The 22,730-nt window shown below is 34.8% G+C and overlaps 2 protein-coding genes and 3 long non-coding RNA genes across 5 annotated transcripts; all 5 read right to left on the reverse strand.

Moving 5' to 3' along the window:
* Positions 1-183: 183 nt before the first annotated feature.
* On the reverse strand, positions 184-644 carry LOC125223499. Its single transcript, XR_007176722.1, has 2 exons — positions 515-644; positions 184-367 (listed from the first exon to the last, which is right to left on the reverse strand). It is a non-coding gene; the product is annotated as an uncharacterized LOC125223499 (long non-coding RNA).
* A 2,408-nt stretch (positions 645-3,052) lies between these two features.
* LOC125223498 lies at positions 3,053-4,210 on the reverse strand. Its single transcript, XR_007176721.1, has 2 exons — positions 3,662-4,210; positions 3,053-3,504 (listed from the first exon to the last, which is right to left on the reverse strand). It is a non-coding gene; the product is annotated as an uncharacterized LOC125223498 (long non-coding RNA).
* Positions 4,211-7,679: 3,469 nt separating this feature from the next.
* Positions 7,680-10,841, reverse strand: LOC125223495 (probable LRR receptor-like serine/threonine-protein kinase At3g47570). Its single transcript, XM_048126674.1, has 2 exons — positions 8,181-10,841; positions 7,680-8,087 (listed from the first exon to the last, which is right to left on the reverse strand). The coding sequence occupies exons 1-2, from the start codon at positions 10,831-10,833 to the stop codon at positions 7,762-7,764; spliced, it is 2,979 nt and encodes a 992-aa protein (XP_047982631.1). The 5' UTR covers positions 10,834-10,841; the 3' UTR covers positions 7,680-7,761.
* A 4,148-nt stretch (positions 10,842-14,989) lies between these two features.
* Positions 14,990-15,853, reverse strand: LOC125185611. Its single transcript, XR_007170198.1, has 2 exons — positions 15,576-15,853; positions 14,990-15,237 (listed from the first exon to the last, which is right to left on the reverse strand). It is a non-coding gene; the product is annotated as an uncharacterized LOC125185611 (long non-coding RNA).
* A 290-nt stretch (positions 15,854-16,143) lies between these two features.
* Positions 16,144-22,118, reverse strand: LOC125222911 (probable methionine--tRNA ligase). The gene is made up of 17 exons (XM_048125798.1): positions 21,895-22,118; positions 21,637-21,781; positions 20,744-20,897; positions 20,472-20,627; positions 20,091-20,321; positions 19,795-19,938; positions 19,554-19,644; positions 19,335-19,441; positions 19,090-19,204; positions 18,480-18,598; positions 18,313-18,378; positions 18,042-18,170; positions 17,782-17,925; positions 17,548-17,668; positions 17,146-17,387; positions 16,942-17,043; positions 16,144-16,579 (listed from the first exon to the last, which is right to left on the reverse strand). The coding sequence occupies exons 1-17, from the start codon at positions 22,007-22,009 to the stop codon at positions 16,349-16,351; spliced, it is 2,412 nt and encodes an 803-aa protein (XP_047981755.1). The 5' UTR covers positions 22,010-22,118; the 3' UTR covers positions 16,144-16,348.
* Between the last annotated feature and the right edge of the window lie 612 nt (positions 22,119-22,730).

Consider the following 22,730-nt stretch of genomic DNA (forward strand, 5'->3'; position numbering starts at 1 on the left):
GGGCTAGCCTGTCAGGTGGGAATATTTTAAAAAAAAATCAATTTGCATGATTTTTCTTGGAGTATTTCTTTAGATCGACAAATTAAAACATTTAACTTTGTCGAGTATTGGATAAAGAAATTCCGACATAAACCTACAAAATTACCAAGTACTAATGCTTTGACGAATATTTAAACACAATGATTATCTTTAATGAACTTTATTTTTGTTTCTTTTTTGAACATAAATAAAAACATCAAGTGTGTGGATTAATAAGAGCAACAACGGCAATATTGTCCGGATGGTTTTCTACCTACACCACAGCATCCACTGGGGCACTCATAGTCTAAACGTACACCTCTTCCGATCATATCATCACCTTCTTCAGCTGAAACATACCCACAATGTAATTAGGTTTTTACTAATACTATTTACATGTCAATGAACTAATTTTTGTTAGCAAACTAAAATTGAAAATTATAAGTAATGATCGTGGACAGAGTGAGAATAAATTTAAAAGAACGAAAGTGCTTACGTGGCGATGTCTCAGCTAGTTCTCTAGCATCTGCAACTTCCGATGAAATGAGAAGCACTATAACTAACATAAAAGCTATGGATACATTTCTTTTGGAAACCATTTCTTCTCTGAAAATTTAATGAGTATATGTGTTTTTGGATTTTGTATGAGAATGTCTATATATTTATAGATAAATTCTTCAAGCAATAAATGAATTCGTCCAAAAATCAAACTGGTAACGTGTTACGATTTTATTCACTTTCAAGCTCAAAAGAAATGTCTACTACAGACTCAGACTCGGAGGGAGGGACGGAGCTGAGGGAGTATATGTTTTAATTTTCTTGATGCTAAAAAATCAAGATCTACTTTTTTCATTGATATTTTTGTTGTGTGGATTCCCACAGGTTGAAAATAGCGTGCAAAGGAGATTCATTTGAAAGTTCAACTCTATTGCAAAAATGCAGACTTTGGTTTCTATATCTTAAAATTCGGAATTATGATTTAAATTTATGTATTTTTAGTAAAATTGATGAAAGGTCATGGTCAAGATTTTACTGGGTACACAAACTTGGAAGCATGCATGAACAGGCCTAGTAAAGAAAAAACTAGTAAAATTTATGTATTTTTAGTAAAATTGATAAAAGGTTATGGTCAAGATTTTAATGGGTACACAAACCCTTGCTAAAATTATTTTAAAATTATTAAATATTCAAGATTATCCAAATTTAAGGTAAATATTATGCAATTTAGAAAACAAATCTTTTTTTTACTGCTGAAGCCGGTCAGTTTTCCTTTAAATCATCAGCAAAATTGAAAGGCTCGTTGCACTGTTTTTCATAGGCTCGTTCAATACTTGAGCATAATAAAAAGAAAAAAAAAAGTTATTTGAAGTCTTGATATAGAATGTGTGGTCCTTGGCAATCTATGTGTGGATGCAGGGAAAGATATTGAATGTTGAAATTAAACATTGATTATTAATTTAAAGCGAAACAAGAACTTTTTAATAAGAAAGCGATGGGAGTAGCTTGTGGGAAATTTCCATGCTCGTGTTAATAAATATGAATGATGAATATCATGAATTTATATACGTCCCCATTGAACGCGTGTACTATATTAATTGCACAACATGATTATTGAAAATTAACGTGACTACGCCCCTACTTGGGCGGACGAAGCCCCAGCTGGCACCTCAACTTCTGGTGTGGCACCATCTTGAGGTGTGTCCCCTCATTTCGAGAATACGAATCACATATATCGTGAGTCGATACACAATCATGATGCACATGATCAACTCCAAATCTATACATATATAAAAGCCGAGTTTTGGCCATATTTTTAATATTCATGAGTTTTGGGTTAAATTTTTAATATTGAGGAGTTTTGGGTAATGAATTTTTAATACTTTGGCAATAATATTGACTTTATTACTCAATGGTAATTGTTAAAACGTTCTATATTTTGCATCTAATTTAAATCCATGACTTATAAATCATGTAAATAAATCATGTAAATCAAATATATATAAATAAGCACATTTTGATTGGACATGGTTTGGTCCCTCATGGCTCATGTATCAAATATTTTGTCACTTGTGTATTTTTTTAATTTTCGATCATGTGGATTTTATTTTCGATGAACGGATGTACTAGTATTTTAAATCTTCGAAAATAAATATTCACTGTTGCGAATTATTAGAAGTAAGAAAGAATTAAAATAAAAAGAGACGAGACTCTCCACTTTGTTTTGGGCTAGCCCGTTAACTATAATGCTATACGAGAAAATTGAAATCTGCACAATTTTTTTTAATAACTATTTTATTAAAATAAAAATTAGATCGTGTTTTCTCCAATTTAATAACTAGTTTAGGATTGGGTTGGATTTTGGTTATTCGTTAAGAAATAAAAATATTATTAAATTATTTTTTATTTATTAATTAAATTAATCTATTATATTTTAATTTTATTATTTATATTTAAATCGTGATAATATAATGTTTTGGGGAGTGCGTTATAATGCTAACTTTTCTTAAATTGCTAACTTGCTAACTCATCAACGTAGTGTATTAAAAATGTCAACACATTTGATAAATTGTGTTGACATTTAAATATTAATGTTAACACGATATATTAAAATCTTAACGTAAGTTTATGTTGACATTTCAGTATCATCGTGTTGACATTTTTAAATACACTAGTTTATGAGTTAACAAGTTAGCAATTTAAGAAAATTTAGCAACGTATCACAACCCAAATGTTTTAATTGTGTAATATCACAAATTCTGGTCGTTATCATGTCATGTCAAGCTAATTTGTTTAATAACTTATTAGCATTTACGGCATAGCTGACGATTTTCGACATAACATGATAGTCCGCACAATCACGCACGAAATTTATGGGTTGGAACCCGGTAAGAACCCGAATATTTTGGGTTGGGTTTGGATTTATCCGTATTAAGTTGGGTCGATATTAGGTTGACCCGATAACGACCCAATCTGTGCGGAAGGATATGGAGCGGGCATTTGGTGTGCTCAATTCTATAATTTTAATTGTAATAAATTTAAAATTTTAGAATTTTTAATTATTAATAAAAATTAACACTACAGACATTGTACACACACTATTATGCACACTAAACACACACTACACACATTGCACACAACACACACTATGCATAATTTACACACACTACTCAATTCTATTCCATCTGTATTCCTTACATTCACCAAGCACAAGAATGGAATGGAATTCTCATTTCATTCTCATCTCCATTTTATTCCCTCCTTATTCCATTCCATCAAACCAAGAAGCCTAAGTATGGGTGTTGGTTGGATTGTGAGTGTTGGGATATTTGCAGCAGTGGCAATATCCGCCTCCGCTTCTGCCTCCGGGTTTGCCTCCGCCTTTGCCTCCACCTCCGCTTTTGCCTCCGCCTTTGCCTGATCCGCTGTACGCACCACAGCATCCATACGTACAATTACCTAAAGTTCTCATCTTTTCACCTTCTTTAGCTGAATGAAACAATTCCCACAATGTAATTAATTAATAATCCTACAAACAACTGAATAATCTTATGCATGTACTACTTAACAAGAGTTTTCATAATATTTAATCAAGAAAAAAACTTGTAATGAAGCTTACAAATTTTGAAAGAAAGAAAACGCTTACATGAAACTGGATTGAGCTGTCGAGCGTCTCCAACTTGTGACGAAATGAGGAGAGCCATCAATAAAAGAAGAATCATAATTTCAATTCTTGTTGAACCCATTTTTGGATTTATATAAAACCTAAAGCAATTACTCTCAAAACTCAGTTGGGATTTAAGTTACTATTAGCAACCATGTGTGTGTATATAATACATGCTGCATGGTGCGTGGGGCCTCACAATTTTAAAATTTTATAAAGATAATTTAGTAATTTTATGTTATAATTTTATTTTATTTTTAAATTTTAGTTATTTATAATTTAGTTAATTTGAAAATCAGGAATTTATTGTCGGAATTTTAATCATATAACTAATTAATTTCTCTACCTATTAATTCTTGAGAAATGTTCAGCTGGGCGCTTTCTCTTAGCTAAGACCCAACACTCTCAACCGTGCTCTTCCCCAAGAGCATGCTCTTCACTATTTATGGGTCTTACTATTCTATTATTCAATTTAAAAAGTACAATTACTAAAACTATTTCATTAATAATAAAACTTCATTAAAAAACCCAAAAATGGCTTATAAATTCCTAAAAATTAAAACTTGCATAATTTAAATCCTAAAAATTTTAGAATACATAATTTAGATCCTAAAAATTAAAAATCGAATTAAATTACATGAATTCAAATTGAGAAAAATGTTTGAGAAATAGTTTGGTTTGATATAAAAAAAATTGAGTGATGAATGCGAGTATTTATTGATAATTTAGATGGATTTGGGATAAAAATATATATTTAATAATAATTTTAAAGAAAAAATGCAAAAACAGTCATAAACGGTTCTATATCGAGAAGTGGGAAAAACATTGAAAATTTTGCGGACTTTTTTGGATTTTTATGAAATTTTTTTTAAAAAAAAATGCATTAAATCGACGGCCACTCGCGGAGGGGCGAGTGGGCGTCACGCCCAGCCCACATCGCGCTATGTGGGTTGGGAGAGTGGTCCTTCGCAGAGAGTGTGCGCTCTCCAGCAAGAACACGTTCGTGCCGTCGACACGAGCACAATGGTGAACTAGGGCTTGGCCGTGCCGATGGCACGAGCTGCTCTTAGCTGAGAGCACTCGCTGTGGATGCTCTTAATTCCTTCCTATTTTGAGAATAATATCAAGACTGTATTATAAAAATATGATGTTTAGAGATTTGTTAAGATTATATAATTGAGCTTAATTTTGTTTTGATATTAAATGATACTATTGATGAGTAACCGTGAAATGAATTCTTGGTCCTCCTAATCATCTATTTCTTAACGGTTCTGTTAAGTGAGGACTGATTCGGGTCCGAGTTTATTTGTGATGGATCAGATAATCAAAAAAATAATATTAAGGACTAAATTGATAAAATGACCATACATTAGGGACCACAATTGAATTTATCTATCACAGCTCTATTATCTGATGAAGCCAACCTTCAATGTACCTCCGACTATTACATGTAAGTTTTTGGCATTCCACCTAGCAAAATTTATGCCGTAAATTTTAGTATGGAAATCCGCACAATTCAAAAAATTAATGATTTTTATACCATTTTTTATGATGGTTAGAAATACCAAACTTGTATGAAAGTTTATAATTTTTCTAATCAATTTCCCTTAACTCTATAGTGGTAGATGAATTGCTTACTTTTTGTCATGTCGCTTTAAAGTGTTATTGGGATTGAAGGCAAAGTAGTTTTTTTATCAACTCACACTCGGCAAAGCAACTTTATCTAATGACTGAATGACTTTGAACGACTATATATCACATCCAAATACTATAATACATAATTCATCATTTATTATAGCTTATTTACAAAATACTATAAATCAACACATGTAACCATAAACATTAAGCATCATAAACAGTTTTATATTGACATGCATATGCTTCTTTATTCAATTTATTATTCTGTGATAAAGCAACTTTATCATTTTTTTTAAAATTAAAAAAGGCACGAACAGGCAAGCAGCAAGCAAAGGTTCGAGATAAGCGGCCAGAAGCCAAGCCGCAAAAACCGAAAACGGAAGAGTACAATGATATCTCAGTCATACACCAACATGCTAAACGCTAAACACTTAAAGAGCCAAAGAAACATCAAAAGCAACAACACAAACCTGGTATCAATCTTCACTCCAAAACCTGAAGACGTGCACTAGAACGATCGACATTTGTGTTGTGAGGGCAGTTTGGAAGCTTGTATTCCATAGCGTAAGTTGCAAAAATGGTCTTCTCTTTTCGGCTTTCCAGTTTGGCTCAAACTTTTGGAAATCATTTTATTCTTTATGTTCCAGATCGACCAAGATATGATACAAAACATAGATATCCACGTCTTCTTATCATCCTTTTGGAGAGGGGTGCCCAACCAAGAGAGGAAACACACCATCGAGTCCTTAGGGAGGCATATGGATATGTTCCATCTATCACAACTGTAGTACGTACCACAATTAGCTTGAAATTCCGCTGCTGAAAATAATATACTCCAAAGATTTCGGCTCCTCATAACAAAAGATGCATCGATCATCCTCAATTGTTATGCCATGTCTGAACAGTCTCTCCTTGGTGTTGAGTTTTCCTTGCAATACAAACCAAACATGTAGGTATTGATCTCTTGGTGGCACGAGATTTCTCCAAGTGAGGCCCTTGAGAAGCTCTAGGGTCCGCATCCTTCAAATTCTGATTGACCTGCAAGACAAAGTTAGAAACAGAGAAAACCAAAGAACCGTGAAACGACCACACTCTCCATCTCTCGTGTTTTCCCTTAGCTCGATATAGGTTCCCAAGGAGGTTCTTCAGTATCTTTTCCCATCCACCAGTCGTGCTAGAATCGGGTTTGGGCTCCATTCCTCACTTCTATCTGCATGCCTTTCTTGGCCACCTCTTTAATTTCTCTTCCAAAGCTTCTAAAATCTGTTATGACCCCAAATATTCATATGAGAACTTTGTCTTTCCTCGTGAGGCTAGCCGAGAGATAATTACATTTGTGAATGGAATGAATAACTTCCTTCCAAAGCAACTTTATCTTAATGATTGAATGATTTTACTAATTACTTTATCTTAATGTTTAAACGACTTTACTAATTATTGGTTACAAGTGTTCTTTTCTTGTAGGAAATTTCCCATAAAGAATCCTACCACTCTACAGTTTCTTTAAACTAAAGTTTTCCCTTAAAAAGAGAGTTATGCAGCAACAATTGCCCACTAAAATATGTTCGAATCGCCTTTCTTGATATTTCCGTATCTCATTTTATCTTTTACTGTCTTATTCAATTCAAGATAATATAAGTGGGAGATGCTACTTTTAATCAAAGTATAAATAATGCTAAGTGACTATATTTTATATTTTCTTTTGTAATTATATATATGATCATTTCTTAATTTGATAAAATTTATTTTGCTCTCATCAGTATTGTGAATGTATTTACATTAATAATGTACAAATAAATATACGTATCCCCTATTGATCTTAGTCATGCATGATACATTAGGTGTTTTTTTATCTTCGTTAGTTTGTTATTTTCGGGTTTTGCTGCTTTATCTACAAAAAGAAAGAGCTAGCATGACAAACTTTTCAAAGGTCGATCATTTTTTTTCTTATTTTCTTCAATTTATTTAAGTAAAAGAAATAATAAACAGCATGAGCCTTGATTTTTATACTATAATTTATAACATTTAATTATGCAAATAATAAAACCCTACAATCAATTTTAAATAAATATTGAAAAATCATTATACAACCTAATTAATAATACAGTGATAGTTAAAATAATATATAAATAAAATTGAAGGAAAAAAAAAAGGTAATGTGTGTCAGCCTAACGGATAAAACGAATACTCTATCCACAATAATTATAATCAATTGGAAAAGAGTTGATTTTGTCCGATCATTTAAGTTGCTAACTAAAAAAAGTTCACCGTTCAGATAATTACCATTAGTATTGTGGGAATAAAGATTCTAGAGATTAAAATATCAATATGAGAAGCCAAAATTATATATCAATGGCCTAAAATCACACATCAAGTACCAAAAACAGCAAACTAGTACTAGAAGAATCAAAGATAATTAAGACTTTAGAAAGAAAACAACTTATCTAGTTCATACATTGAGCTAGAATACCAGCCAACTCACTAACAACAAGATTTATTGGCATCCTATCTCTTGGATTCTCCTTTGAACATGAGACTCCAATCTTTAAAACACGAACAATAAACTCCATTTTCAAAGCTCTCGTGTCTAATTCTGGATCAATAATTTCCATTATTCCATGAGGCAAAGCGGAGTTCACATATCTATGGATATTTACCTCACCACCAAATAAATCATTTGTTGGCCTTTTATTTGTGAACATCTCCAGAAGGATGACCCCAAAACTATATACATCCCCTAGCATAGATATCGAGCCAAACGAGCCATATTCTACACAAAAGTTACAAGAAAAGGGGAAAAAAAGTTAAATTCCGACTATAAAGTTGCCATGTAACAAAGTTGAAGATGTAATGCAAGAAATACCTGGAGGGACATAGCCTACGGTACCCTTGATCCCAATGGAACTCGTGTTGCTTTCACATGATGATGGAAGTATGTTTGAGACAACCTTAGCTAATCCGAAATCCCCAACACAAGCAACCATATCATGATCCAAGAGAATGTTGTTGGGCTTCAAATCACCATGGATAATAGATGAGCCACTACCAAAGTGAAGGTACTCAATCCCTTGAGCAATATCTAAGGCAATGTTAAGCCTTTGGATTATGCTAAGACTCTTGAAATCTTCACCTCTTTCTTTCTCGTTGTTGTGAAGCCATTTGTCTAGACTTCCATTGACTTTGAATTCATACACCAATGCTTTGAAATCATTGCCTTTGAAGTCCACACTATCACAAACACTTACAAGTTTCACCAAATTCCTATGTCTTATGCCTCCCAATGCTCTGCACTCTGCCATGAATGTCTTTAACGCCCCTCTAACCTCAAGATTAAGCACTTTGACTGCTACAACTATGTCTTTCTCATCATCGAGAACAGCTTTGTAAACGGACCCGAATCTCCCAAAACCAACCACGTTACTCTCGGAGAATCCATTTGTTGCTTTAAGGAGATCAGCATAAGAAAACCTCATGAATGGTTGGACACCAATGGTATCTGCAGAAGGACAAGCATTTTCTTCTAATTTTTTGTACTTGATAAATACTAAAATCACAATGCATAAGCCTCCGACAACCAATATTGGGACCAAGATCTTCCACAAAGTGGACAACTTTTCCTTGGAAGATTCTACTCCTTTGCAAGGTGGGAACATCAACTCTTCAATTCCACCACACAAATCTTGGTTTCCATCAAGAAAAATTGAACTTCTATTAGCAAAAACTCCTCTTTTGGGAATCTCTCCTCGTAGCCTATTGAAAGACAAGTTGAGCTTCTGAAGCTTCAAACTCCCCAAAAACGAGGGAATAGAACCAGACAGATTGTTCCGCGATAGATCCAACTCTTGTAAGCCCGTCAAAGTGCTCATTCCTTCAGGAATCTCTCCATGAAGAAGATTCTTATCGAGGTAGATCCGTTGCAAGCTAACGCAGCTGTTCAAAGAGGTGGGAATCACTCCAGACAGTCTATTGCTAGACAAGTCCAAAGCCGCAAGGTTTCTCAAAGAGCCAACTTCACTCGGAATAGAACCCTCGAGCGCATTGTGAGAGAGATTAAGCACAATGGAAAGAGACGAAAGTCTCATGATTTCTCGAGGGATCAAACCAGTGAACTTGTTTTCGGAGAGGTCTAACTCTAGCAAGTTGGTGCAGTTGCCAAGACTGGAAGGCACATTTCCAGAAAGCTCATTCCCATCAAGCTGGAATCGACTCAAAACAGTCATGTTCCCAAACATAGATGGCAGTTCCCCGCTGAATCTGTTTCTTCTCATATGAAGGTTTTGCAAATTCGACAGCTTTGACATTGACATGGGAATTAGGCCATCAAGAAGATTGTAAGACATATCAACCATTTGAAGATTATCAAGGTTTCCAATGTCTACAGGGATGCTTCCTTGTATCTGATTCTTTTGTATATCAAACACAGTGATATGAATGGACAAATTGGCTAGGGATTCCGGCAAAGAACCACTCAGCATGTTCTCACTAACATCGAACCACTCTAAATTGGTGGAATTTGTCAATGATGAAATGAAGCTCATGTCATCTTCAATTAAGTTTGTATCTAAGAAGAAACATTGAATTAACGCAAGTCTCTCAAGGTTTGGTATAGGTCCAGTGAAACTATTAGAGGACAAGATGATCCATTCAATCAATGAAGCATTTGAAATGGAATTAGGAATTGGCCCACTAAAGTGGTTTCGCTTAAGAAGTAGAGAATTAAGATTAGGGAGTGTGACACCAATAGTAGAAGGAATAACTCCATGAAGTTTATTATAAGAAACATCAAAGTAATAAATGTTAGTTAGATTAAACAGACCATGAGGAATGCTACCGGTGAAACTATTTTCACTCAATTGAAGAAATGAAAGGCGGTGGAGGCGGCTGAGTGACTCGGGAATCTCTCCGGCCAAAAGGCATGCTCCTAAAGACAGCCTTTGGAGGGTTGTTATGTTACCAATGGATGAAGGAATAAGCCCAGAAAACCGGTTTCTTGAAAAAGATATAGCTTCGAGTTTGGGCAAGAAGCTAAGTTCATTAGGTATGGTTCCAGAAATGAGATTCCTAGAGAAAGCAAGCTGCACTAGATTGAGGCACTGTGACAAGTTTTTTGGTAATTCACCCGTGAAGGAATTGTTGCTAAATTCGAGAAACCGGAGTTTGGTTAAGCGAGTGATTTGTGGAGGAATTGGGCCGTGGAGAAAGTTGGTATTGAGGGTGATGTTGGTGAGAAGAGAGAGGTTACCTATGTGCGGGGAGAGGTTTCCGATGAGGCCGAGAGAGGGCAAGGTTATGGCGACGACTCTGTTGTCGCGGCATTGGATGCCTGTCCAGCTGCAGAAGGGGAGTGTTTGGTTCCATGAAGAGAGAGCTCCTTGTGGATCTTGGAGGCTGGATTTGATGGCTAGTAGTGAGAGTTGGTCTGTTTGGTTGTTGAAACATGTTGTAGGTGGAAGAAAGGTTGTGAGGAAGAAGTAAAAGAGTGGTAGAGAAAGAAGAAATGTCATCAAGTTTGCCATGCGAGACCAATTTCTTGCAAAGACAAACATTAAATTGGATAATAAACAAGTTATATAATGCAATGGAATCCATGCAAGGATAAAGCAGTGGAGAAAACTTTGTCATGGGGTTTTCTTTTTTCAACTAACTCTAAAATGTGCAAATGTGCAAATGTGCAAATGTGCCTCTAAACCCCTTTTGATGTATTTTTTTCTAATTAATCAATAGATGTAAATTTCACTGGCGGATCTAGGGGGGGCGCAGGAGGGGGCGGTCGCCCCCTCCGTGCGACTAATTTCCTCTCATTCGGACGTAAAACTACCATGTCCGCCCCTTCCGTTTTCCCTGACGTCACTCCGAAAATCGAAAAAAAATGTCAATTTTGCCCTAAACCAACCTACTAATATATATTTTGCCCCCTCCGTTTATGAATCTTGGATCCGCCACTGGATGTAATAATTAAAGTAAATAGTTTTAAACATGAGTAATTTTAGCTGTGATAAAAAAAAAAATGAAATACCGTTTTCAAATGGTAAAACCGAAAGAAATGAAAAATAAAAGAAACACTGAACACTTGTTCCTCTGATTATAGAAGGTGGAGTTGATTAAAGAAACATTGAACACTTATTCCTGTAATAGATAATAATCATATTATTACTAGAGACCACCCGAAAACATAAAAAAACTAAAATGACAACAAAATAAAAATATACTCAATTCATATTTAGTTATGTAAAAGAAGTTTACTAATATGTGGATTAATAAGCTTTTCAAAATTATTTAAGTGAGCTATGTATTGGGGGCAGGCTCGGCCCACACCACAATTTAAGCCCAATCAAGAACAGGCCCTGCTACTGACCTGATATGGGCTTTTCAAAACTTATCAACTTGGACTGTAGGTGGGAATCAGGGAACAATGCTTTGTTTTTTCTTGGAATAATATTTAAAGGGATATTGGCATCTAATAATACCATGAAACTTTCAAAAAGTTGAATTTTTTTTACGAATTTTAAAATTGGCAGATAATATCATGAACTTTATCTCGGGTTTGTTTTTCTCCCACGAATTAAAAAATTCATGTTATTTTAATAGATTGAAGAACAATTTTGGAGGGTGTGCTTCAAGAAAAATTATCTTCAAAGATTGAAAAAACTTGAAGCTCTCATAATTGTTGTTGAGAAATTACGAAAAAAAAATCCGTATCATAATATTATTTGTGGGAATTTTTTCATTGGTGGGAAATAACAAACGCGGATAAAGTTTGTGATATTATTTGTCAATTTCAAAGTTCGGTGGAATTTTATAGATCGTCATATCTGTGTATACAAAATTTAATGGTGTCTTTTGATAGTAAGCGTTTTTTTTCTTTCCTCTTTTGCGACTAAGCATTTTTTTAATAGAGCACTCTCTTTCTAAGATAATACTTGCACTATGTATATTTATTTTGTGGATATTGTTGGAAAGAATCAACTAAAATTAAAGGAGAAGAAGATTGGTGGAGATCACGGATGATTGATTGAGATCACGAAATTAAGGGAATTGATATATTTTCCTTTTAGTATCTAGGGCAAATCTTGCCAAGTATATACCATCTAGCCTATAAAATGGCAGTGTATATTATAATGAAAGACAGACAAGTTGAATGAATAAACACAGATCTTTCAACAGATATCGACCAGAGAAAATAATGTGAAAGGCTATGTATGCATTGTTATATCAATGCTAGGCCTAGGTTATCCAATTGACATCAATGATTATATTTCTTCAATTTTTATGTCATACTACAAGTTGAGGAGAAAATCAAAATCATTTTCAAATATCAAACTAAAACCGAAGTGAAGATGTTTGAACACCTTAATTTTACATAAAACAAAACATCAAATATGTGGGTTGATTGGGATTTGAGCGTTGGGCTAACGGCAGCAGCGACAGTGTCTGGCTTCGTACTGGCCGGATGGTACGGGTGCAGGGAGAGCACCACAACATCCATTTGGGCACTCGTAACGAGCATAGCTTGTGATCATTTTCTTGCCTTCTTTAGCTGAAATCATACTTAATAATCTTACTATCAACCAAACTAGTTATAAATGGTAATTTCGAAAGGAAGAAGAAGCTTACGTTGAACTCGATAGAGGTGTCGAGCGTCTGCAGATTGTGAGGAAATGAGAAGAGCCATCAATAAGAAGACAGCCATAATTTCAATTCTTGTGGAAACCATTTGTAGATTTATTGAAAACCTAAAGCAATGAAGCTTTTAATTTTGTCGCAAAACTCAATTGGGATCAACCCTATTTATATATTAATATTTTGAAATATACTCCGTACTAATTAAATTGATTAGTATTTTTATTGTTTAAGATTCTATATTTGATTTAATGATCGAAACATATTTTTTGGTCATGATGCTAAGATCAACTTTTCTTTTGTTTGACAAGTAAATCCATAATTAATACTAGTACTATTTGTCAATACATAATTAATACTCCTATATTATTGTTTTTCTCGGGTTGAAAATAGAGTGGATGGCGATTCATTTGAAAGTTAAGCTCTACTGAAATTATTTTTTTAGATGTATTTATCTAATCTTTAAATTTATCTAAATACTCCGTATAAGATATTTTATGCAAAAGCTATCAATGATCTAAATCACCAAAAAAATGTACTTTTAAATAAAATTTGGAAAAATATTAATTATCAATGTTTTTTTGTACTACTAGAGCAGATCATTTTTCCTTAAAATCATCGGCAAATCTAAAGGCTCGTCCAATACTTCTACTAAGCATATATGAGCAATTAAAATGAAAAAAAAAAATGAATTTTATTTGAAGTCTTGCTATGGAATGTGTGGACTATGGTCTTAGGCAATCTATGTGTGGATGCATATGTTTGAATGAGTATTTTAACATAAACGTCGATTACTCACTTTTCAAACAACTTGTATCCAATTCATTTTCTTGGAAGGCATTAATTTAAAGCGAATTAATCAATGAAGAAATTTTGGTAAGAAAGCGATGGGAGTAGTTTGTGGGAAATTTCCATGCATGTGTTAATAAATTTGAATGATGAATTTAAATACGTACCCATTAATTTGTGGTTTGTATATGGGAATTCAAGGATGTATTCGACAACATTATGTACGCATGCACTATATTGTACAATATGATCATCGAGAATAATTAATGTGAGTACGAAGGCATGGCTGACAACTCGACTGCTAGAGGCACCATCTCAATGTGTGTCCCCGTCATTTCGAGAATACCAATCACATCATGAGTCGACAAGCAATCACGATACACACGTAAATAAGCACATTTGGATGTGTTTTGGTCCCCTTGATGAATGATTTAAAAATTTATCCCTCATGTATTTTTTAATTTTGGATTATATATGTAAATGTTTTATTGGGTAATCCTTAAAATCACAAATTTTGGCAGAAATTTATCATTTTCCACAAACTTAAACATGATCGCAAAAATCATGAACGGCATGTAGCAAATTTCCCAATAGTCATATTTTCCCTAACTTGAATTTGATGTGGCACGTCGGATAATGTAGATGAACAAGACATCAAATTTTGGCCAAAATTTGTGATTTTAAAGAGTAGTCCATCAGACCAGAATGCTTAGAACTTTGCATGAATTTTCTTGATAAGTATATTTTTGTAAAAAAAAATGAGCTCATGATTTCTCAAATTAAATTATTTAGCTTTGTATTAGTAAAGAAATATGTGTCGCTCCAACATAAACTTATAAAATAAAAAATACTAATTTACATCACGTAAGGTACTGATTGATATATAGTACTCCGTACGTCCCTCTGTAGCTGAGTCGTATTCTTTTTTTTGTTGTCCCACTGTAGTTGAGTCATTTCCTATTTTAACAAAAAACACCACCTTTTTTTCTTACTTTATTCTCTCTATATCTTTCTACCTTTTTTCTTTCCTACTTTATTCCCCCTTCATTTACTCACTTTTAACACAATTTCTTAAATCCCGTGCTGAAAAGAAACGTCTCTACTACACAAGGACGGAGGGAGTGGTTATCTTTCTTAAATTCTTATGTAAGAAATTTATTTTATTAGGTGTTGGAGAAATTAAGTGAAGAAGTTGGGCCAGAAAATAAACAGAAAATGTTCGATCAATCGGGCCGATTCACTGAATTTGTGGGCTATTTTCGATTCGGACCAACAGTAAATCAACTCATTCATAAATCGAACATTTAGTTATACAACTTTACTTCCCTTTATTTGAATTTTTGTAAAACACCTTAATTTTAATAGTATAAGAAAACATCAAGTGTGTAGATTGGTAGAATTGTGTGTGTTGGGGTTAGGACAGCAGCGGCAATAAGGGCTGAATATACCACAACATCCATTGGGACACTCAAAACGTGCATCACTTCCCATAACCATCTCACCTTCTTTAGCTGAAATCATACACACAATATAGTAGTAATTAATTGTCAATCTTACTATCAAGTTAATATGCCTGTATATCTATTTAATTATACCTTTTTCTATTAATACCATACATGTCAAAGGATTTAAGTCAATGGAAGAAGAAGCTAAATTGAATGCAAGGATAACTGTTTTTTTAAATTATTAAAAATATTATAGAATGACTTGTAAATGTGCATAAAAATACAATGTTGGTAGAGTACGTGCTTATGAGGATACTACTAAAACATGCTATTGCTAATGATTTCAAACTAGTTGAAAATTTTGATTGACAAAATGGAGATTTTTGAAAGAAAAAAATGCTTACATGGGACTCGATTGAGCTGTCGAGTGTCTGCAACTTGTGAGGAAATGAGAAGAGTCATCACTAAGAAAAGAGCCATAATTTCAATTCTTCTGTAAACCATTTGTGGATTTGTAGAAAACCTAAAGCAATGAAGGGTATAGTTTGTCGTAAAACTCAATTGGGATTAAGTTATTACTATAAAAAAGAAACCATGTTTAAATATATGTGCAGAGGCGTGTTGTGCTTTTTCCATATGGTTTTTGTCACTGCAATAATTCAAGATCTATTTTCTGTGGCAGTGGTTCGACAATAGAATTTGTGATGGTTAGGGTGCTACCATACTATAGATATCTATATGAATGGAATATATATTGTATTTTGTGGATACCGTCATACCGACATGAGGAAAATCGCAAGACGACTCATGACAGCGTAGGTAATCACAGAATGGTCACAGCGCACCTTGGTGTGTGGGGTCGGTTGATGTGATGGAATTTGACAAACTGGGACTATTTTTGTCGAGCCAATTGATCGCATTTGGTCCTTCGTTTTCAATGATCATGTTGTTCGTTATGAAATACTACAAATGTGAGAGTCACAAATCTTGATTTGTCATTAAATGTTGAAAGTATAACAAAATATCTAGCAAAATCCCAACGCACAGAAATAAATTTGTAGGATCCTATTCACTTTAATCAGACAAATAGACACTTGAGTTCTTCACAATCTTCAGCAATTGAACATTTTTCAGTATCGACAGGTCAAAATCTCAGAAAGTCGAAGAAAAGATCAATCTATCGGATTGAACCTTCAGCGATGGACGAAACCTTGCAGACACCTGCTGAGGTTGTAAGTGGCAAATCTTTATAGCAAGCCACCAAATCCTTGTCACTATGCAAATCCACTTGGAGTGTTTCCCACACCTTCTTCTTGGGATTTAGGACATCATCTGGCAAGCCTTCAATCCCTGGGAACGTCACCCTCTCACCAACGACAGCTCCTTGGGGAGGTTCGACCAACTCCACCTGGCAAAGCAAAATCCACAATTTTCAGCCTCGTAATACTTTTGCATCATATGCCTTCCGAAGTATATTGTCACTCGAGCATAAACATAAGCTAGAGTGACAAAAGAGAAACACCTAGAGCTCAGTTCGAGAAAACAGGGACAAGGGGGTTAACTATCTAAGGTAGCGAGCGATTCAGTTAAAACATCATTATGAAGTTACTCGTGTGATTTTAATATGATTCTTAAGCATAACCGAAAGGAGGCACATATAACAAGATAACTAGACCAAATTATCAGGTGCTAACCTCTTATTCTAGCTGTTCAATTTTTACTTTAACCGGATATGCATATAACAGATGCAGAACATAAATGGTTGCTCACCTTAGTGTGATCGCTATTAGAAGCTGCAAGGACCATTGCTTGAGATTTTATGCCCCTCATCGCAGCTGGCTTCAGGTTACAAAGAACGCAAACCTTCCGATTCTAGTACAGAAGAAATTTGTCAGCTAGTGTATTTCCACTGGAAGTGGACTAATAGCATATACAAAAAGCACACAAAGCTACAAAAGCAAATGTCAGGGATACCTGCATTTCTTCAAGGGGTATATACTTGACAAGTCCACTAACAACCGTGCGAGGCTGTGGCTCACCAACGTCAATCTCTTCAACATATAAAGAATCAGCATCGGGATGTTTCTGAGCCTTTGTAATGAGACCAACACGAATATCTAGTCTACTAATGGAAATCTCAGCATCAGCAGGAGCAGAGACCTTGGGCTTGGCTGCTGCAGGTTTCTTGGTTTTATCCTTCTTTGCAGTTTTACCATCTACAAGAAAATTAAATAAGGTCAGTAAGAAATTGAAGTTGGGCTAGCAGTTAGCATGCTTTCCAGATTGCAACTAAAAAATTTGATCTTGGACAAAAGTAAAGGGAAAAAAAAAGAGTAAGCATACACACGTATAACAGAGACAAGAGAGAAAAATAACCTGATATTTTGGCTTCTGAAAGTTTGTCAGTGATTTTCTTTGCTTCGGCTTCAGCCTTCACAAGCCTATCAGCTTGACTTCCAGCAAATTTTTCTCTGTAGAATTCTACTTCTTCATCTTTCTGCATATCAGTAGGTGCACAGCAATAAGTAGTCGCCAAAGAACGAAAACTATAAATTTAAACAGCCCTTGAAATTGATAGGAACAATGAACAGCGATAAGAGGAAGAAATACCAGTTCTTTAAACAATGGGGATGGAGTTCCAATTCTATGGTGAGCAGGTATGAACTCCCAGGGTCTTTTAGCCCTTTCAACATCACCTTTTTCATCAGAAAATGATATTTGTGCTTCTAGTGGCAAATTGAGCTGCTTAAGTACCTAAATAGTGAAGACCATAGATTAATCACCAGATAAAGATGAGCTTATGGTGCTAATAAAATTAGTAGCATCATACCCTTGAAATAAAAGTTGCAGGACTAAATACTTAAAATTACCTCAAGGGTGAACGAAGGCATAAAAGGTTCTAAGAGGCATGCAAGGAGATACACTAGTCCCGTTGATGTTTTCATGACCACGGAACAAGAAGGTCGATCCTCCTTGTAAAGCTTCCAAAATTGGCTTTCCTAAACGGTGAAAAATAAAATTGTTAGTCTTATTCATCTCTTTTGATAACATGTTGTAACATGCTATGGCCTAGTAAGCACCTAGGAAAGTAAACACCAAACTGAGAAAATGAGGTGAAAAAGGTCTATATAGGCTTCGTACTTGCAAATAAGCATTGCCTTCCCCAGATATACTCATAGCAATCTTCAACCCTTGCTTTAGTTTCACCTACATTTAATTCCATTTGGAATGTTATTCATGGTAACCTGAGATGTAATTCGAGGTATAAATTGTACTGTAAGAACACGAGCAATGCATGGACTGGTTACCTTCTCCATTGCTTCTATGTACTGTTCTACATAAATGCCAACTTTGTCTCCCAGTGCTTTAGTCAATGGATGAGAATCCGCACCCGGAGCATCAGGAATGACAGAACCATATCCTGAAGCTGATAATGAAGTAAAAAAAATATTAAGCATCTTTCCAAAGTTGAAACTGTAGCAAAGTTAAGCGAATGATGGATAATAATAATAATATTTGTCAGCTTGATTTTTCTTTCACCCACCTATAAAAAAATTTCTAAGCGAAAAGAATCATTGAGAGGTTAACATAGTAGAGATACACACATTTACACATTATTTATAAGTACCATAACTAAAATCAATTCAAAAACTTCCAAAGTTTTGTACATCAGAGGCATGGAGTAGAGACATGTTCCTATTTCTTTTTATTGAAGTGGTGAGATTGAAAGAATTTACGGTAGAAACTGAAAATGACATGGGGTATATGGCCCATTGCCCCATTATGAAGTATAAACCTTAATTTGCTTAAAACCTTGTTCAAAGGATCACTCTTAAAACATATGCGACGACATATGGGGTATGGTATGCAACAGCATAATATTATCTCAAAGATCCATAACATGATGACTTAACTGACCTGGGTCCTTCGCTATAAAACTCAAGACTCGGTTGACAAAATTTCCTAGATTGCTCAGTAGCTCACTGTTCAACTTCGCTTGCAAGTCAGACCATGTGAACAAAGTGTCTGATACCTGAAATTAAAACTAAAGTAAGGATTTGACCATTGATTGCACAAGGGCATGGGAGATAAGGTGGCGATGGATGTGATCCAAACACCAAAGGGTTGAAAACATAAAAAGAAGCAGATCATAGAGAACTTGCCTCTGGTCTATTTGTCAGAAGATAGTATCTCCACACCTCAACAGGAATATTAGTGTCTTTTGCATCATTTCCAAAGACTCCAACACCCTTGCTCTTTGAGAACTTCCCTGATTGCCAAGGGGAGATTTCCAAAGTGAAATTTCAATCATAAATGACATAGACATGGGGGGTGACCCTCAACATCACAGATGATGAATAAGTTTGTGCATATCTCCTAACCTGCTTCGTAGTTCAAGTATTCTGTAACACTGATGGTTTTCATCATAGTCCAGTTTTCACCTGTTCCAAGAAGAGTGGAAGGGAATATAACCTGAATAAAGTAGATAACAAACATAATTAGGGAGCTGAAAGAAAAATGGGAATAAATAGCATCCATATGCTTCAGCAATCTATATTACCCTATAAGTCTGCAATAATGTTAATAAAATGCAAACAATTCAATTTTATCTTATTGACTCACAGTATGAAAAGGAACATTATCCTTGCCCATGAACTGGTACAGCTCCACATCTTCAGGATTCTTCCACCACTTTTCCCATTCAGGCGTGTGGCACGAAGTGATTGAGACATATCCAATAGGTGCATCAAACCAGACATAGAATACCTAAGAGGGAAAATGCAAGCAGAATGAATTATGTAGTTAGAAACCATGATTAATCAGTACTAACTATGTTACTGAACCATAAACATTATTCATTCCATGTGAAAGAAAGAACTCTGTGGCTTATATCTTCAAAACACAGCTTATCAATTTACCTTGTCCTTAAATTTATCATGTGGAACAGGAACTCCCCACTTCAAATCTCTAGTTATACATCGTTGTTTCAGCCCTTCTCTAAGCCAAGCATATGTTGCTTGGATAGCATTCTGACTCCACCCTCCAGCCACTGACATGCGGCTGACATACTCCTCTAATTTATCCTTCAGCAGAGGAAGTTCAAGAAACAGGTGATCTGTATCACGGATGCGCGGAGTATTGCGACAAACCTGTAGTTAAGTAGCAAGATTGTTCACACCAATTTTCAATATCCATCTACATGTTATTTAATGCCTTCTGATTTGGTCTTTCTTCATGGACTAAACACGCGATATTACCAAATGAGCAGGAAAAACAAGATTACATATAATTCTGCATACCTTGCATTTAGGATCCAATAGTTCCGTGGGATTCAAGAGCTTCCCACACTTTTCACATTGATCACCACGTGCAGAGTCATAATTACATCCAGGTGTTGGGCAATTACCTTCTACAAGCCTATCAGCCAAGAATCTTTTACACGTATCGCAATAGAGCTGCATAAAAAAATATCAATGAACCTCATAATCAAACATACTACATCTAATTAAAGAATAGGGAAAAAAGGAGAATAAGACTACAGGATTAAAGAAAACGAGGAAGCAAATGGCACCTGTTGCATTGTGTTCTCTACAAGCCAGTTGTTGTCCCAAAGTTTCTTGAAAATTGATTGACAAACTTCAGTCTGCTGTGGACTTGACGTACGACCAAACTCATCGAAGCTTATGTTGAACCACTTATATACCTCTTTGTGGATAGCATGGTATCTACAAAACAAAGAACGACGTGGGTCAAGGTACATCAATTCTTAAATCACTTTTTGAGATGTTGACAATTGATATATAACCATCAATTTTAGCAAAGCCACAACAATAAAGGAACAGAAAAGACGCTTACAATTCAAATACATAATTTTTCATATCTATCAGACTATCTCAGACATAAATAGATGAAAATGCATGTATGCATAAATATCTAAGCAAGTGCAACTTAGTTAGGTTGGGAACACTTAATTTCAAAACCCATTTACATTCTCGAACTCCTACTCCAAGGAAGATTGGCATGGCTATATCTTCATTCACAGGAAAAACTGCCAGTGGCAATCCTTATTAGCCTTCTTCCAGTTTTGAAAAACATTTAGAGGAAATCATAATCCACTGTATACAGATGCAAAGGCTTACAGAAAAAATCAGCAAACCGAAAACTTGTTGCCAAGAATTCATCTTGTGGCATGCCAAGGCCAAAAAGGGTAGTTCCAAAAGATAAAAAGCATGTTCAAGGCTTATGATCCATTACCATTTTTAGCAAAGTTTTATTTTTATACAAGATGACTGTTAAATGTACCCATTCCAATGGCAAATACCCCAAAGAAAGAGAAAGGGAACACAAACTAACAAGCCAGATCAAGTATTTTTTTTTTATCACCTCAATGCTAAATATATTCAGTTAATCAAGACTTCAATATAAAAAAGTCCTTATACATCTAAAGAAAGTGAAGTAAAGTACTTGTCACAAATTTCCTTCGGCGAGCACCCTTCCTCCAGCGCCTTGGTCTCAGTCGCGGTCCCATATTCATCCGTACCACAAATGTAGAGCGTGTTATAACCCCTCATCCGGCAGTACCTCGCGAACACATCAGCGCTAAGCACGCCTATTCAAAATGCGGCAAAAAAACACTTCAATCGCCACAATCCACAACCAATTGGCCGCAATCACAACTATGCAAATGAAATGAATTGAAAATTGTAAAATTGAGGGAATTACATCCGATGATGTTTCCGAGATGGGGGACGTTGTTGACGTAAGGCAGAGCGCTGGTGATGAGGACATTCCGCTTCCCGGGAATCGGAAGCTTGGCGGCGGCGCTGTGATCGCCCATCTCTTAAGAAGCTTTCGAGGGTTTGTCTAGAGTTTGACGGATTGAGAGAGTGGAGTCTGGCGTCTGCAAAAGATGACGAAAATGGTGTGCGTGTGAGTTAGTGAAGAGGTTTGGGGGTTTTGAGGTTCAAGTAGGGTTCAATATTCCTCTTTTTCTTGCTTATTCACATTCTTACAAAATTATTTAGAAATTTATTAGTGATTGATAAAAATAAAAGTTTTCTTCTTGTTTCATTTGAATAATTTATGAAATACTCTTCTATCCTAAAATAAGAATTACACTTAATATGGATGGTTTTAAAAAATATAATAATAATAATTAAAAAAATTAGTAAAATATAGAATCTTTTTTATATTTATTTATTTTATAATAGTAGGTGAGTGAAATAAATTATTCATATATAAAACCTACTCACTATTTATAATAAAAAAAATAAAACAAAATGACTCGTACTATAGAAAGGATCAAAATGGCAAAATAATATTCTTACGGTGGGATAGAGAAAATATACATTTAAAATCATCGTTTATTTACACCACAAAATATAAAAATATGCATTTAAAATCATCATTTATTTGCACCATAAAATATAAAACAATCATAAAACAAAAGTGGATTTTGGCATGCGTCAAGAAAAAATGACACAATAGTATATTAAAATAAAATGCAAATACAAATTTTTATCTATTAATCATTCATGCAAATTTCAAACTTTTTTCCA

The sequence above is a fragment of the Salvia hispanica genome, chromosome 4 (assembly GCF_023119035.1).
Source record: "Salvia hispanica cultivar TCC Black 2014 chromosome 4, UniMelb_Shisp_WGS_1.0, whole genome shotgun sequence".
Taxonomy (NCBI): Eukaryota; Viridiplantae; Streptophyta; class Magnoliopsida; order Lamiales; family Lamiaceae; genus Salvia; species Salvia hispanica.